This window comes from Miniopterus schreibersii (assembly GCF_964146895.1).
Source record: "Miniopterus schreibersii genome assembly, chromosome: 6".
In the NCBI taxonomy this organism is placed as follows: Eukaryota; Metazoa; Chordata; class Mammalia; order Chiroptera; family Miniopteridae; genus Miniopterus; species Miniopterus schreibersii.
The window spans coordinates 81,972,576-81,989,974 of NC_138107.1; the positions used below are offsets into that span (position 1 = coordinate 81,972,576).

Below are 17,399 nucleotides of genomic sequence, written 5' to 3' on the forward strand. Positions count from 1 at the left end.
TGTGGAAAATGAAGTAGGCAGGGAGACCAGGGAGGAAGCCGTCCCCCTAGTCCAGGTGAGAGATGGTGCAGGCTGGATTAAGACAGTAGCAACTGGGGGAGCATTAGCAGGATCCCACAAGACCGATGGGTGAAAACAGGAGGGATTTAGAGTGATGCCCTGGTCGGTAGCTTGGGAGGGTAATGTCAGATAAGAAATACAGAGGAAGGGGCAGATGTGGGGGGGACTGGTGCGCTGAGGTTGGGACCTGTGGTGGTTGCTGGGTGTGTGGGAACGCTGGGGAAAGGTCAGACTGGCAGTTGGCATTTGAGGTTTGTTATGTGACTCCTGATTGCACAGCTTAATGTTTGTCTTACAGTTTTGATGAGGTAAGTGTCTTGCTGTCTAAACAACAGGGATTTAGGTAAATTTGATAGAAAATTTCTAGAGTGGAATTAATTTGCCCATACACTAAAAATTTACTTACAAAGAAAAAACTCTTGATTTGGTTTTGCAACTGATGATCACCTTTTTTTCTCTCTCCCAGAACCTTCCTCAAGATCACATAAAGTTTTGAAGACCAGTGGTAAGTCCTAAAATATCTTTTCTTTTTCATTCTTGTTGATATCCACTAAGTCAGACCATCCACACACAAAAAGCACCAGATGAATTACAGATGGACAGATTTGATTAACTTCTATAAGTAATAGTGCCCTGTTATAAAATGTAAAGCCTAATGACATAAAATGTTTGCAATATAGATAACAGGCGTAAAGAGATTAATAACCCTATCATAAAAAGAAATCTCATATATCAAAAAGAAGAGACAAAGGACCCTTTTTAAAAGGCAGACAATATAGTTGGGCAGTTTCACAAAAGAAACAAACTGCCCATAAAATTTATAAATGGTTACCCATGTTAGCGATCAGAAAAATCATACCTTTAAGGGAGATAAATAGAGGTGGCAAAAGCCGTGAGCTTGACCCAAAGATATAGAAAAGCAGGCACTTTGAAACTGTTGGTGTGTAAATTTCTGTAAGCGTTTTGGAGCAAAATGTGTTAATTTACAGTTGAAATGCTCATTATAGGGAATATTCTGCAGCCATCAGAAAGAAAGAAGTACCTGTCTTTGTACTGACAAGAGTGTCCACATATATTTAGCAGGAAATGCAATGTTGCATATTGCACCTTTATTTAAAAAGCAAAAACTGTGCCTTGTGGTGGGATGGGGGCAGCTGGCAGGGACCTGGAAAGATGAACACCGAACTGCAAAGTTCGGTTACCTCTGTGGGCTGGGATTTGTGGAGAGGGTTCGATCACTTCCTACTTTACATGCTTCTGTAATTAAGCAGTTTTTAAAGATGAGATGCACATAATTAAGGTATCTATAAGAGTCTCTATAAGGATGTGGCTCTGTAAATTGATCCCCAGAATCCACTCCTTGGCACAGTGCCAAGGTGACTTTGTTTATAAAATACTACCTTTCAGTTGTAACCAATAAACTGCTTTAAAATTAACAGAAATATAGTCTTATCTTTAAGTGATTTTCATGGCTTAGGCCATGTGGATTTTTTTCAGATAATACATATTTTGGGGGGAAGCTTTTGAAATTTATTAACATGAATCGGTCCATTGCTCTCAGGGATTAAGGAAGATGCTTACCACTCAGATGTGTAAGTTGTTTTCTATAGTACAGGGCATATAACCAAGGTAACTGAGACATGTTTTCTGAAAATTAGGTCTAAAGGGCCCAGAAGCCTCTTGGGCTTTCATTATGAACAATAAGCTTAAAAGTCCTATAAAATATGAGTGCTTACCTATCGGTGAGATACATTTTTAACCCACAAACCTAACAAAAAAACCTTTCATTTTTCAGAAACCGCCCAAGACATCCAAAAGGTAAGCATTCTTACGTTTCTTATTTTGAAATGTGTGCTTCAGGCACTTTTTATAGGTACTCATATATCTCACCCTCAGCCCACGTTCCAGGTGTAAACCATTACCGTACACTTTGAAATAAATTTAAGCGAGGACTCATCCTTATAACCGCCCCCTCCCTGCTTCATCCCTCGGAATTAAGGCAACACTTTCTTCAGCCCTCTGCCCCGCCTCCCGCCTCCCGCCTCAGAGGTTACCTTAGGAAGTGATACCTGCACACCCCAGCCTGGTCCCTCCACGCTGCCCTGTGCCTCTGCACATGTAAGACCGAGATGCTTGCATCCTGAGTATTGCTCCCTTCTCAAAGCATTTGCCTTCAGGCACAAAGACCCCTACTAAGAATGTGGTGCTGCTGGTGGTATGAGAGGTGGGATGGATCCTATGTCATATAATGAAATTTCACTTGTAACAAGTTTGGAATTTTCTTCTTCTGATAAAAGGGTAGGAGAGGGGGAATAAAAATGGTATGCTCCACTGGAAGATGTATATCCAAATTTATGACTTATGAAGGATGGATACTGTATCCTGGCCTAAGTAAACCATGTCCAACACGGCTACTGGTCAGTTATCTCAATGACCAGTTCTTTTATTTTTAAAGCACTCTTCTTTTTTTAAAAAAATATGTTTTTATTGATTTCAGAGAGAGGAAGGGAGAGGGAGAGAGAGATAGAAACATCATGATGAGAGAGAATCATTGATCAGCTGCCTGCTAGGGATCGAGCCCACAACCCAGGCATGTACCCTGACTGGGAATTGAAACGTGACCTCCTGGTTCATAGGTCAACACTCAACCATTGAGCCATGCCAGCCAGGCTCAATGAACATTCTTAGAGAACTCATCTTGGCTTCAAGTGTTTTGTTGCAATTTAGCTAGTTAATACTAACTTGTTTTATTATATAAAGTGTAGATACTGGGTGCCTATATTTTATAAACATTATACCAGTGCAGTCTGAGTAAAAAGAAAGGGGAAAGATACTAAAAGGTAAAGGGGAAAAACCATAGAGCCATGAATATAATACCATATCTGTAATTGTGTGTGTAAATGCGTATCCATATGTGTATATTCATTTGTTCCTAGACCTGAAATGGTCCATGGTTCTACGTGAGAAAAAAAAATGAACAAAGGATTAAATAACTAACTGGATTTTTTTAAGTTTTAAGTTTGTAATAGAAAAATAGCATTCAGGATAAAATTGTATTCTTACTCTCCCTACTTTTTCTCTTCCCTCCCTGATAGACAGACAGACATATTGACAGGCAGGTAGATATTCCAAGGCAATATATGTATCCCAGTTTCATTGACAAGTGATGAAAAATTCTTGCTAATTTGACATTTCCAATAGATTACTATAGTGTTTTGATCAGAAAACTTGTCCTTGATACTAATTAGTTTGAATTGACCTTCACCCTTCCAAATGAACTCTTTGAAGCTGATCTTTATACCTACAGAGGGCCTCAGAGGGCAGTCCACTCCCGGTCTGCACGATCGAGCTCCATCAAGAAAGGTTCCAGCTTATAAAAGACCCCATTGTGTTCTTTGATTAGACATCATTAATGTCACTCATATTTTACTTCCTAACAGGCATCTAAATATTGCTTAATTAAATGTATTTTGAAAGACATTTAATTAGCTCAATAGCAGATTAAATTACATTCCTGCAACCAAGTCCCTTTGCCTAGAACCTGTAAACCAAGGTTCATGGCAGGTCTGTAGATTTAAGGGAAACCCCGAGGTTGTGCAGTCAGACCACCGACAGGGGCTTCTGGTATACCAGAAACCGCGATAAGGCTCCTCAGAGTCAGGCCCCAAATGGAAACCAGATACCATGGCGTTTGCCATCTATATAATGTTATTTGCCAAGCACACATCGGAATTCTTGGAAACCTCTGGGAAGTTTCTGTATTTAGCTGATTCCCTGCATTGGGGTAAAGGGTTTAGAGTCAGACCTGGGTTTGAGTCCTAGCCTTTCCTTACAGCGAAACTGGTACAATCATATCTAATTCATGGAGTGACTGTGAACATTAAGTCTGGAGGGTATCCGCATATGGCCTAGCTTATTTCTAAGTAAATCCCAGCTCCTGTCCTTTCTGCCTCTTTTGCAAAAATCTGAAGTGCTTTTCAACTCAGTTAAAATCGTCAGGGCATACTGGTCACTTTCTCTGTGACTTCTGCTGTCCAGTGGGACAGGCAGTTTATAGATTCAGGAGAACGTCGTAAGTTCCACGTCCACGGTGCTGCGACTCACTGGATCTGTGTCTGTCCCCCTCAGGTCTCCAGAGGGGAAGGGTCCCCCCAGCGGACATCGGCAAGGCCATCCACCGCCCCGAGGAACGGTCAGCCCAGCGGCGCTGCCATTCTCAGCGCGCTTCGCGGGGGTGGGGCGGCGAGAAACATCTGGACGGACCACCAGATCCGGCGGGCCCTGTTTCCCGGCCCGCGGCCCCAGGAGCACGAGGAGGAGGAAGACTACCAGATGTTCGTGCCGCCCTTCTCCTCTTCGGATCTGAACTCCACCAGCCTGTGCGAGGAGAGCACTTCCAGCCGCCCTTGCAGCTGGCACATGGGGCACATCGAGTCCACGGAGACCACCAGCTCCGGCCACAGGGTTGTCAGGCGGGCCAGCAGTGCCGGCGAGAGCAACACGTGCCCTACTGAAATAAGAATCAGGGACAGCGATGGCTCCCAGTACAGTCCCCGAAGGGACCCTAAAACGGAAGGGCAGGACGGAATGACTCCCTTTGGGTCATCTATAGAGTTGACTATTGATGACATAGACCACGTCTACGATAACATCAGTTACGAGGACTTAAAGCTAATGGTTGGTAAACGGGAGGAAGCTGAATCCACTCCCCCCAGACCAACCAGGGACTCTGTGCGACCCAAGAGCACCCCGGAGCTAGCCTTCTCGAAGGGGCACGCCGGCCACGAGAAGAGCTCTCCGCACACACAGAGAGAGGGGCCTCTGACGGGTCAGGAGGCGTCGAACCAAAGCGCACAAGAGCTCGAGGCGGTGGAGGAAAACATCTATGACACCATCCGGCTCCCAGACCCGCCCTCGCTGGATTTCACCTGCAGCAGCCTAAAGCATCCCAAGAGGACCACCTTCTTGGGCCTGGAAGCGGACTTTGCCTGCTGCGACAGCCTGAGGCCCTTTGTGTCCCAGGACAGCCTCCAGTTCAGCGAGGACGAAGGGCCCTACCCCCAGGGGCCCCCTGCCAGTGACTACTTGAGTTTGCTCTATAACTCTTTCAGCTGTAACTTGTCTATAGCCGACAAGTCTATCTCTGATAAGCTGTCTGAAGAAGTGGACGAAATCTGGAATGACCTGGAGAATTACATCAAGAAAAATGAAGTCAAAGCTAGAGACCGGCTCCTCGCAGCCTTTCCTGTGAGCAAAGACGACGTGCCGGACCGCCTGCACTCGGAGAGCGCGCCCGAGCTGAGCAGAGACGCGGCCCGGGCCCTGTCCACACTCTCGCTCCCCGAGAGCCACGCCCTCCTCGCGCTCAAGGGCAGGCCGGGCAGGGCCAGCCGGGCCAGCTGCCCGCTGGAGGAGGACCTCCTGTCTAAAGAAGGCTCCTTCATGAGCCTCAATCGACTCTCTCTGGCCGGCGAGGTGCCTCCCATGGAAAATCCCTACGACTTGGCCAACAGCGGTCTGTCCCAGACAGACCTGGACAACCCTGACCCCGGGGTGGGTGCCACAGATAAGACCAAAAGCCGAGTTTTCATGATGGCCAGGCAATACAGTCAGAAGATCAAGAAGGCAAATCAGCTCTTAAAAGTGAAAAGCCCAGAGTTGGAGCAGCCACCGGCCAGCCAACAGCATAAATCTGTGCACAAGGACCTGGCTGCCATCTTAGAAGACAAGCAGCAGGGAGGGCCTGCCATCGGTACGTTCCTCACTCCACACGCTTCCTCCTCGACACTAGGACGTGAGAGCAGCTGCCAGGCTCTAAATGTCCGTGAGACCGTGAGGACGCTGTCACCCAGACGGACATCCTCTCAGAGTGAGACCACAGGCTTACTGATGTGGGCTGTCCAAAAACGAATTTCCCCCCACCCACCTTTCTAAGTTCTTCTGGCTGGGCTACTGATCAGACTGACGTGAGACAGATTAACAGGGGAAAATATCCAAAATTTATTACAGGCATATGTGCCCTAAGAATATGAGACTCGGGACACATCGGGCAGTTGAGGCTCATATGTCATTCTGGAGCTGAGGGGAAGCGGGGTGTGGTTTGGGATTTCAAAGGGCAGGAAGGCAACTCGGTGGAGAAAAGCAGTGTTTGGTAACTAAATGTTTGGGGAGCCGTCTTTAACAATGGGACACAGAGATGGGCCTTGCCAGGTCCCTCCCTCTGTGTTACTAGTTTTCATTAAACTATAGAACGATGGCTCCCTTCCTCAAGCAGGTCCTGGATCCAAATTCCTTTTAGGCAGTTAGGGGGAAGGACAAGGTTTTTCCCGAGTCTTTCTTTTGTTAAAAATAACCAGCTTAAAAGAATCAATATCCCAAAAGGCATATTTTGGGGTGGCCAACTCTGCTTCCCTTCACCCACAATCAGCGCAGACCCTTTCCCACATCACCAACTCATGCAAGTTGGAGCGTGATTTGGTCTCAGAGGGTTTTGTTGCTCGTGTAACGTTGCCACTAGATTTGCTGTTGTAAGACGTTTTCTCTGACATAATCTGAACCGTGGGAAACAGCGATCAGTTTAGTGATGGTGATCTGTGGCACGGAGAGCTTTTCCCCGAGTGACAGCGTTAGGAGGAGTAGCTCACACAAGCTTTTAAGGTTTGGGAGCATAAGAAACAGGATTGCTTTTTGCTCCAGAATCCCAACAAGAACGCCTACTTGTCCTAACTGACAAAAAGGAATCCTTTCTGAATTTTTTTAAGCTGTTCACACTATGACTCAGTTGTTTTCTCATATATTTCGGTTACTAGTTATTTTTTTAAATAGCTGCTGTTAATGCACTTAATACCGTTTCATTTGGTATTCTCACATATGCTTCCGAGAAGTTTAATTCTTTTAGTCAAGCCTTCATCATGGGGCAGAACTAAACCAGGATCTCAGGTGTGATCTCAGGTGTGATTAGGACTAAAGGAAGGAGATGTTCGTGGCTTGACTTTTTTCTGTTATAAGGAAGTGCATACCTCCTGGCTAAATCAGAGAGAATAAAACTTAACACTGATCTGGGTGGTGGCGCATAGATAGGAAGAAAGCACACAAATGTCATGAAAACAAACCCCCGGGGCACTGGCTCTCACCTGAAGACCTTTTCACCTCCAGATATAGAGAGATTTCTGGGTTAGGCCCAGGAATTAGCATTTTTTAAAAATATGTTATTGGTTTCAGAGAGAGGAGGGGAGAGGGGGAGAGAGAGAGAAAGAGAAACATCAGTGTGAGAGTGGGACATTGATCGGCTGCCTCCTGCATGCCCCCTACTGGGGATCAAGCCCACAAGCTGGGCATGTGCCCTGACTGGGAGTCAAACTGCCAACCTCCTGGTGCATTCATGGGACAACCACCAACAGCCACACCGGCTGGGCAGGAATTAGCATTTTAAATCAGTGTGGCCTTTCAATCATATTTTAAGAATCTCTGCCCTAGATTTTCTGACTAAGGACCATCTCAGTATCAAATGAAAGGAGACAGTTCTCCAATTAAAAGTAAAAGCCAGATGGCTCAACATTAGGGACGTTCAGATATTTGGCTTAATGGCAACAAGGCTTCTCTGGCCAGGATTTTGCCACTCTGTTCCTTTCTTTGGGATTAGTTACATTATCTCCATGGAAACCAGAGGATAAGAAGGGGACATCCAGGTCCTAAATGAATCTACAAGTTACATGACAAGAATTTACAGGGAATTTTTTTTTAAGTTTGAGAATATTTAAGAATTCTCTAAAGTTCTACTCCTCTCCTAGAGCTAATCATACCATAAAATGTCTTGACAGATAGGGAAGTTAAGCCCTGGAGTTGTTACCTGAAGAATTTTATAGACTCTTTTTAAGATGTTTTCCTTTTTAAATTAAGGTTAAAAGTGATTTTTTTATGAATGTGAGAGAAACTAGATTGCATATATTTCTCTCTTTGCAATAAAATGCTTGAATCAATGCATATCCCCTTGGCAATGCTAGATTGCTACACTGGTTTGTTGTTATACATAGAAAACATGACTGAGTTCCAGCTGCAGAAGGGGCTGTCTGGGGCCATAGATGGCACTGGAAACAGTAGTGAGTTGGCAGTGCAACCATTGACTGAATCTGGGCCAGGTGCTCCTCAGAACGAGAGAAAATAAAATACTAAAGTTTCTGATGATGGAGTATGCCAGCAGACTGTTGTTTAAAAAGTGGTACTTCCTGAGCCAGGCTGTTTTGAACATAGGCCATCCATTAAAATGCAGAACTCCAGCCTTGGTAGAAGCGCATCCTTCAATACCGGGCCTAGGGCTCACAGCCACCTTGAATAGCCGCCTTCGTTACCCCTCTTGTAAGTATGGGTAGGTTTCCCCTTGTGGTTTTCTTTTGCTTTTCACTTTTGGTTCTCCATTTTATTTGCCTGCTGGTGTGTCTTGGGATCTCATAGGATCTTTTCTCAGCTTTATGTCTGGGCCCTTTCTTGACATGGTGGGCTAGTGTCACGATCTCCCCGACAAAGAGGAGAAGATCTCTCTCAAGTCATCTCCTGAGAGTGGAGTCGTCCCTAGGGCCTTCCATCTCTCGGACCTGAGGAATCGTCCATCTGGGTGGATCGAGACCGCTTCCTGTGCCCACCAGGCTTGCACTCGGTTGACGTGATGACTCCTTTTCTCTCTCTCGTTTATCTGGGCACAGGCCGTCGTAATCGAATGGACCGATTCTCCAGACTTCTTCGTGTGGGCCTTGCCACTTTGCCAGGAGCTTGCTCTCGGTGTTGTCCAGAAGGAGGAGCACCCTATTCACCTGCCGAAACTCTCGAGCACCTTTATTGAACTCTCTAGCCCGGGTCTACAGGCCCCGGGGCAGATTTCCGCCTAGAAATCACCCAACCAGGTCTAGTTGCTCCTACCTCTTAGAGCCTGATGTAGCTTGCTGGCCATCTGGTGCAGTCAGGCCTCCTTCCTGATAGTCCTTGAGACCATCGAGGCCTTGGGGTTCTCTTTTTTTTTTTAATGATGTTTTACATGGGAGAAAACTCCAAACAGGCTTGAGGAATTGTCCTCCTTGTGCAAAGTAACATTTTATGCTTTGGTCTACATCTCAAGCAACATCAGAAACCCTGATTTTAGCCCTCTGTCTTGAAAACAGTACATTTCATACTTCTCTCAGCAAGCATCCCTTCAAATGTTTAACTGGAATCATAAGAACTCCACCTTTTAAACTTAGAAAAGAGAAACAAACCAGAGACTGTCCTGGGGTTGTCATGTAATGATAATATGCATGGTTTATAAAGATTATTAATGCCAGAACTAAGGATGCAGAACTTGGGTCCAGCTGGCTAATACTCAGCTTTTCAGGCTACAGTGTCATTGTGGGCTGGCTGTTTCCTACACGCCTGGCTCAGGGAACCTAATAACAGACTCTCTTAGAAGGTCAAGCTGAGACCAACAAGATAAAACTTAGACACAGTATATTGTCTACTTGTGAGATAGTTTTTATTCCAAATTTATAAATGCCAAATTTTTTTATCATCCAAAGACAAACTGTATGCATTATGAGTTACCTATAGGGAGCATTTTAATCAAAGGGTATGTTCCCATTCCCCCTTTTCCTGCTGTGCCCCTGATTTCTAGGCTGTCTATCCACTCTCAGTGGTATGGTCTTAGGGAAAGCACATCTAATTCAACACCGTGCTTCAAATAGAAGGGGGCAGTCCAAAAATTGTCTGAGTAATTAAGTAGTTTTTAAGACCAGTTTCTATCTCGAACTATGCTTGGTGCTCTGTGGGGATTGGTCTCCAAGGTGAAAAGCTAACTGACCAGCTGGAATAATGAACGGACCCATATAAAACAACTAGGAACCTACGTGTGTGTGTGCATGCAGGCATATACATGCATGTGTGCACAACCATAGTTAAGTGTTGGTAGCACCCTCAGTATATACAGGTGCGCACTAAGTATATAAGACCAGAGAAGTCAGTTAGAAAAAGATTCATGAAAGGAGTAGGGCTTATGGAGGGTTTGGGGAGGTAAATAGGACTTTATTAAGCAAAGGAAAAGAAAGAGTGTGGTAGGGGGCAAAAAGGCATGAAAATACTACGGATATTTTGGATGACGCATGGTTTCAGATGATCTGGGCCACCGTGTTCTAAAGTCAAGAGCTAATTGTTCTTACAAGACTTCAGGGTTACATTTGGGTACTGGGATAGCGTGACAGAATTTTTAAATTCGCTCTCACTGCTTTCCCCAAATTCATTATCTTCTTGGAACTTTGTGAAAGCTCAGAGCCTTCCTGATTCGGCTGTGGGATCAGGCTCAGGGCCAGAGTGTGTAGGTGAGAATGGCTGGGCAGAACCGTCGGACTTTCAGGTGGGCTACTAACTGGTGTCTATGTCTAAAGGTCCAGCTGCCTTCAGTTGGGTTTCATAGTTAAAGAAACATAATGGATTTCAGGATGGCTAACCTGGGTACTTTGGTGTCCATGGAGACTTCCAATCTCCTAAGGGGCTGCCAAATCTTAATTGGTATTGAGAGTCTTTACTATGCCCTTTAAGGAGTAACACCTGAAGTATGTATTACTAGAGATTCTAACCCAGTGATCTCTGTCCTCCAAGGAATTTGGATTTGACAACCCGAAGGATCTGGATATAAGATCTATAATGAGAAGTTACACAGACATTTACCCTGATATTGGGGACCAGGGAGCAAGTAATCTGAGGGGTTTGCAATGAAAGGGCACACAAAATAACAGCAGGTTGTTTTCTGTCCTCATAGATGATAGACTCAAAAGAAATGGCTGAAACCGAACTAGAAAATTTAGATTCAATTGAAGGAGTAGTTTACTAACAACAGGTTATTAAAACTATAAATCAAATAGCTTAAAAAGGAAGAAAATGTAATGTCGCTTGCCAGTTGTCCTGTATGGGATACAGTCCCTTCGTAGAGACTAGAGATGTGGTCCGAGTGATTTATAAGGTGCGTGGAATTCTTCAGTTCCAGGGTAGCCGTGTGGGTACCTAGTTGGAGGTTCGGGAGGAGACTTCTCTTGAAGTTGACATCTCTGGGTTCTCTCTCTTAAATCCTTCCTGGCCCAAGAGAATGCTCTGTCCGTAGCAGGGCTCTGTTAGCGTCTTTAGAAAAGTCTGTACTGAGAAGTGGAGCCGAGAGGAGAATGGCCTCACAGCTTATTTTAAGCAGCAATAGCTTCCGTGGAAGTAATGGTCAGATCCTGATCTGGAACCAGCACTAGGGGCATTAGAGGGTCGATGATAGGCACAGAGGGCTTAGTCTTAATATGCTGGGAGCACCGACTCCAGTGCCCAGCTCCTTGGGGACGGGCAAGGAGAGATGGGTCAAGCAGTCCCGCAGGGCTGGGAGGGAGGGCCTCCTGCAGACACTGGCTCCCGGGACTGGCTGCGGGGGGCTGCCTGGAAGCAAGGAGCGTGGCGAGAGCCGCAGGCAGCGGGTTCTTCTGGGAGTAGCTGTCTGAGAGCAGTGAAGACCCGTGGGAAGCAGGGGTAGCCACTGCAGGGGGGATTGCAGTCGTGCTTCTGGTGACTGCCTGAGTTCTTTTGCATGAGCCAGGGTTTAGAGCTGACTTTCTTATTTTATGATCCGTTTTGGACACTGACGCTACTTCATGCTTGTCAAGAACACTAGACATACTCATTACAAAGAGCAGACGCTTGCAGACCTACTGCTGGAAGAAAATAATCTAGGGTTAAATCAAATTAAATGAATTTTTAGGTGGCATTTTTATTTTTTATTAAACTATGGATTATTTTATTCGTTTGTGTCGCTTAGTATTCAAAGGTTAGTCATCTTCAAACTTTAAAGTCCTGTCTACTGTTTAAACTTTTTAAATAGGTTAGAAATTTATGTTATTTCTTTAATCTTCTCATGTGGGAATAACCCTGTGTATATTTTTTGTTTCAATATTTGCCTTCCAGGTGCCAGGATAGCCGAGTATGCCCAACTGTATGACCAAATCGTATTCAGAGAGACTCCCTCTAAGGCTCAGAAGGACGGCTGGGCCAGCCCTCGAGAACCCTCCAACCTCAGATCTGCACCACCTTCCCAGGCCCAACGTGATAGTGAGGACTGGTTTTTGCACTCAACCTATAGTAATGGAGAATTAGCAGATTTCTGTGCCCGGCCAGAGCAAGACTTGAGACCAAAATATCCCACTTTGGAGATCAACACAAAAAGTACTCCAAGACAACTGTCCACAGCTTGCTCCGTGCCTTCTCTTCAAACCTCCGACCATCTGCTGGGCCCCATGCAGAGACACAGCGTGGTCGTCAGTCAACCCAACAAAGAGAACTCGTGTCAAGGCCATCTTTATAACTCTTTGGGTCGGAAAGGAATCAGTGCTAAATCTCAGCCTTACAACAGGTCCCATTCTTCTTCCTCAATCTTAATAAACAAGTCATCGGACTCCATCAACTACCCTAATGAAGTGGGAAGGAAACAGCTATTATCTTTACACAGTAGTTCAAGATGTGAGAGTCACCAGGACTTGCTGCCAGATACAGGTGACCCGTGTCAACAGGATACAGGAAAACAACGCTCAGATCTCACCCTCCAAGACTCACAGAAAGTTCTGGTAGTAAATAGAAACTTACCCTTAAATGCCCAAATAGCTACACAGAACTATTTTTCCAATTTCAAAGAGACTGAGGGAGACGAAGATGACTACGTGGAAATCAAGTCAGAAGACGAGTCGGAGGTAGAGCTGTCTCACCATCGCAGAAAGAAACTGGACCCAAAGGTTGTGGGTGAGGACTTTCCTGACAATGTCTACAGCAACAACACGTCTTACTCTTTGAATAGTCCCTGCACCCCCAGAAAGCCAATGAGCGGCAAAGTCGGGGTTTCACCCTATCTGACGCCATATGACGATTCTGACAAACTGAACGACTACCTTTGGAGGGGCCCGTCTCCCAATCAGCAAAACATTGTCCAGAGTCTAAGGGAAAAATTTCAGTGTCTTAGTTCTAGCAGCTTTGCCTAAGGTTCTTAATAGTCGCTGCCCTGGTTAATTTCTTCATATGCTCAAGAATTACAGATCCTGAGGCGTGTTTTATATGTACCAGATTAAAACAATTTTGTAATTATGAGGTGTAAAATGTACTTTCTTTTACAGCACAACTTTTTGCAACAGCTGATGATCCAGCCAGGATTGTACTGTAGCCAATGTCAGCATCTAATTGTCTTCTGATGCTAGATGTTTTCATGTTTCATGTAAGTCAATCTTACTTGAAAATTTCCTTTTTTTTTGTTTTTTTAACAAGATAGCCATATTTTCCCCCAATATTCTGACAATAGTACCAGACTTTCATTACCCAGAAGCCAAAACTAGTTTTATCCTAGGACTCAAAGGCAGCAAGGAGGCTTTTCCATGCTTTTAAAACGAAAGGAAACTAAAGCTGTTTAAAGGATTATGCTTAATACAGCTGGCCTTTTTGTTCTATTTGTGGCAAACCCTAAAATAACGTAAGCTAAGGATCTCTAATTGGAGTTTAGTCTAGGGTACCCATTTTAGGGTCTCTATTCTGGCAGGCCTACACCGGTTCAGTGCAATGCAGAAGTGGTGGAAGTGTTGGCAACTAGCATGGAACGAGACCCATTTTCTAGAAGCAAAAATCTTTACCTGGGTTCCCCGGACAAGGCAGAGAATGTGCTGCTCTTCCCATTTATGACTTCTGGGGTGAAACGAGTGATTCCCTCAATGACTTAAGGAAACCAAGGGCAAGAAAGTGCAGTGACAACTATTAGAAAAGATGGGTTGACATCAGGGAGCTGCTCGATTCTCATGTTTCAGTTGAAGGGCTGGGAGGAATAGAACCATTCTTACTATCGTTTTGTGCCTGTCTCTAATCAACATGAAGTAAACCACAAGCTAAAATAAAACAGAGCACTTTAAAGGTACCCTTTCCAGAGCAGTTTTGACATGAACTTTCCTGAGTTTTGTGCTCAGCCAAATGACCTGATCCCAGCCTGCAGGATTTTCACTGGGCTGCAGTGAAATTCATTTCCTAAACCAAACAGAATGTGGGGCCTTTTTCATTGTTCTAAGGCATGTTAAAGAACGGAATCTTTGGTTCACAAGTTCAAATACCATCTTTTATGTTGCAATTATGGTCTTTAAATAGCAGTTCATTGTGATAGTTGTATTAACTCTTTATGGAAGGAAACTGAAAACAAAAGCAAAACCTTGTTGGTAGAAGGCAAACTCCAGGAAGCTGAAGAAAATGAAGGTGGGTTTGTTGCTCCTTTATAAAAATATTCTTTTATTGAAGACTCCTGTCAGTTCTCAACAGTGGCCTCTGTGTCCGCATTTTAAGCAGTTTTACATTCTTTGGCCCCCTCCCCCGCCCTCTCAGTTTTCATTTTAAGAAACATGATAATATGTGTAGGGCGAGGGACCTGGGCTTTGCTTTTGAAGGTGAGCAATGACATTGATTTGGGTCATTGTCATCTTACCCTAAGTCTGTCCCCCTCTAAGTCCTATGCCTCTTTTTCTTAACTGTAAAACGTAAAATGTGACCATCATTATTGTACAAACAGGTACCTGAGGCACTTGTTTTCCTTTTTAAATAACAAAAAGTAACCCAACTATTCTTGCTGCTTGTAGCCTATGAGACAAAGTCCATACTAAATGGCACGGTTCTGGAAACCTTTCTTTCCATTCCTTCCTTTAAACAAGATAGTTTTCAAGATTAGCAGTGTTAGAAAGACAAGTGCTGTAAGAAGGTATGGTTTTAGACTTGCTAGAGGAATTTGTAATGCTTTGCAAAACCAAGTCGCCTGACTTTTCTTGTCCCAAGAATGCAGTCTCAAATTTTTGCCTTTTTATTCCTATGACTCAAATTCTATAGTGTCCATATTACTGTAATTAACACGTGTCCCATTGACAGCTTTGATGTCACCTATAGGACTATATCCCACTGCACGATGTAGATGTCTTACTGTATAAAACGTCTATGTGGTCATCTTTAGGTCCTAGGACAAATCTCTAGTTTTTCAGATCACTTCTGTCAGCCAGGATGCAGATTTTGAGAGCTGAGTGTATATATATAATCGTGTTTGTATTTTTCCTCAAAGTTATCAATTAAGTGCTTTTGTTTAAAATAGTTTCTTTTGGAGGTGGGGAGAGGATGTATATAACTGAGGAAAAGGGGTATTTGTACTTCAGAGTATGTCACCTTTTTATTAGGCCTCTGTACTGAAGGGTTCATTTTTTTATCAGTTCACTTTTCGCCTATTCTGCTCTTTGTGCAAAAAAATGCATCTAGGAAAACATAGTTTAAATAGTGTATATAAGTTAATAAAAGTTAGTAATGCTCACTATTTAATAAAGTTTATAAAGTACAAAGTTAATTATAGTGTGAATTAATGTGTTTATTCTAGAAAGGTCAAGCTTTTTCCAAACTACATTTAGTGAAAACACTTTGTCTTATCTTATGATCCGTGCAGAGAAGGTTCAGGGCGATGACAATATAATCAATTTCAACAGCAGGCCATTTTCTGTGACGTCACTTTTGAAATATTGAGTTTAATGTCTTAGATGATATGTGCTCTCTTCACAGGTGTCTAAGTTAGAGCTCTCACTAGATTATCTTTTATCTTTTTTATTTTTTTAGTTTATAGTAACAAGACACACTTTTAACTACTTCATTATTGAATCAAAAAATGTAATAGTTTTTTGACAAAAATTAAGGGTGTTTTTTTCATATAATTTCATGTTCTGAATTTTTTAATTTTTTTTTTGGTAGACACAAATTTTACAGAGAAGAAAAGCATGTTGATACAAATTGATAATTATAGATACTTTCTAAAGCAATTCTATTTCCAAATATAAGTAACACCCTACCCCAGAATAATGAAAATATATGTTGCCTAACTTTCCTCAGATAGAAAAAAAAGGCTTTAAAATTTTTCTTTAGAGTGTTTTAGACTGAAGAGTTCCTACCTTCACACAGAGGGTCCGTCAGACTTACCATACTTTCCTTGCCCACCTTGAAGCTGAAAATAGATGGGGCTTTTTTATTTATAAGTCATAAGAATTCAGTTTAGAGAAGCAAATGACAGTAGAAAAAAACATACCCTGTTTAAATTCTATAAATAAATGATAATTCTAGGGCAAAGAAAAAAAAATCTTAAAAAAAACAACAGGAGGGAAATGAGCAATAAATATAGCTGTTAAACACAAATATTTAATAACAGTTGTCAGAGCTTTCTTTTGTAAAAAAAAAACAACTAAATTTCTATTTTGGAAAGCAAGTATTAAGAATTCTTCAAGAGCTCCTGCAGCCTTTGTTACATAACTTCCTCTATCTGGACAATGGTAGCTACACTCAATTCTATCAGCCAAAAGGAATTACAAGAAAAGAAACTGCTTCAACTTTTTTCTAATTTACATATGTCTATATGTCTTTAACTTACACTTTGTCCTATGGACAAGACCTGGAACATTCTTATGCATGCTTTTGCATTTTTGTTTTTTTTTAAAAAAAGGTATGAAGACATCAGCATTCTCTCACATTTTATCTCACATTTTTCTTTCTTTACAGTTAGTTTAGCGCATGGTACACCAAGATAAGGTTGAATTATGCTGCCTCTAAAAGCTTAGTAAATGCCAAATATTATTGCACAATCAATACATATAACTGTAAATTAATAAAGTTTGGGATGTTTGGTTTATAGCATATTTGAAAACTTTTTTTTATAAATATATCTTTATTGATTTCAGAGAGAGGAAAGGAGACGGAGAGATAGAAACACCAATGATGAGTCATTGATTGGCTGCCTTCCGCACGCCTGCTGGGTATTGAGCCTGCAGCCCTGGCATGTGCCCAGAGTCAAAAACTTGTTTGAGCTCAAAGCATGAGGAAAACACATTCAAATCAGAGACATAAGGGAGGGAAGTAAGAACAACAGCGATTAAGTTGCTTTTCAAAATTCAGGGCGCCCACCCTCAGAAATTCAATGTCACTGACTATTGGACTATTCTTAGAGATCCTTTGTGGTAGGTGAGGGAGAAGAATCTATGCCCCTTTCCCATCTCTTGGCAGATGGAATTCCAAAGAAATTTACTCTGAGTGAAATGTCCAGTAAGTTTTGAAGCTAAGAATTTACATGGTCATACTAGAACTCTGAAAGCATGTTTAAACCAAGTGCCTTTTCCAGTCGTTGGTGTTGATACAAAGATGACACAGAGCAACCTGCTGTGCGGCTGTGGAGTTGAAGTCAGGTGAGATGCGGGAAGGGCCCAGCGTGCTGAGATTGTTTTGGTGCCCAAAGACAAACTTGCTTACTCTATTTACAACAGCAG

The 17,399-nt window shown here is 43.1% G+C and overlaps 1 protein-coding gene across 5 annotated transcripts in view; it reads left to right on the forward strand.

Annotated features, from left to right (window-relative positions):
- The window catches only part of PLEKHG1 (pleckstrin homology and RhoGEF domain containing G1), a 189,950-nt gene extending 174,507 nt beyond the window's left edge, over positions 1-15,443 (forward strand). For 3 of the 5 annotated variants that reach the window (XM_081140662.1, XM_081140663.1, XM_081140666.1), the window contains 4 exons: positions 527-565; positions 1,856-1,878; positions 4,189-5,812; positions 12,013-15,443. In XM_081140662.1, the coding sequence (XP_080996788.1) occupies positions 527-565; positions 1,856-1,878; positions 4,189-5,812; positions 12,013-13,076 (2,750 nt within the window). In that variant the 3' untranslated portion in view covers positions 13,077-15,443. Of the gene's footprint in view, positions 1-526; positions 566-1,855; positions 1,879-4,188; positions 5,930-12,012 lie in introns of all 5 variants that reach the window. The other 2 variants (XM_081140665.1, XM_081140664.1) reach the window with 1 other exon arrangement.
- The last annotated feature ends 1,956 nt before the right edge of the window (positions 15,444-17,399 follow it).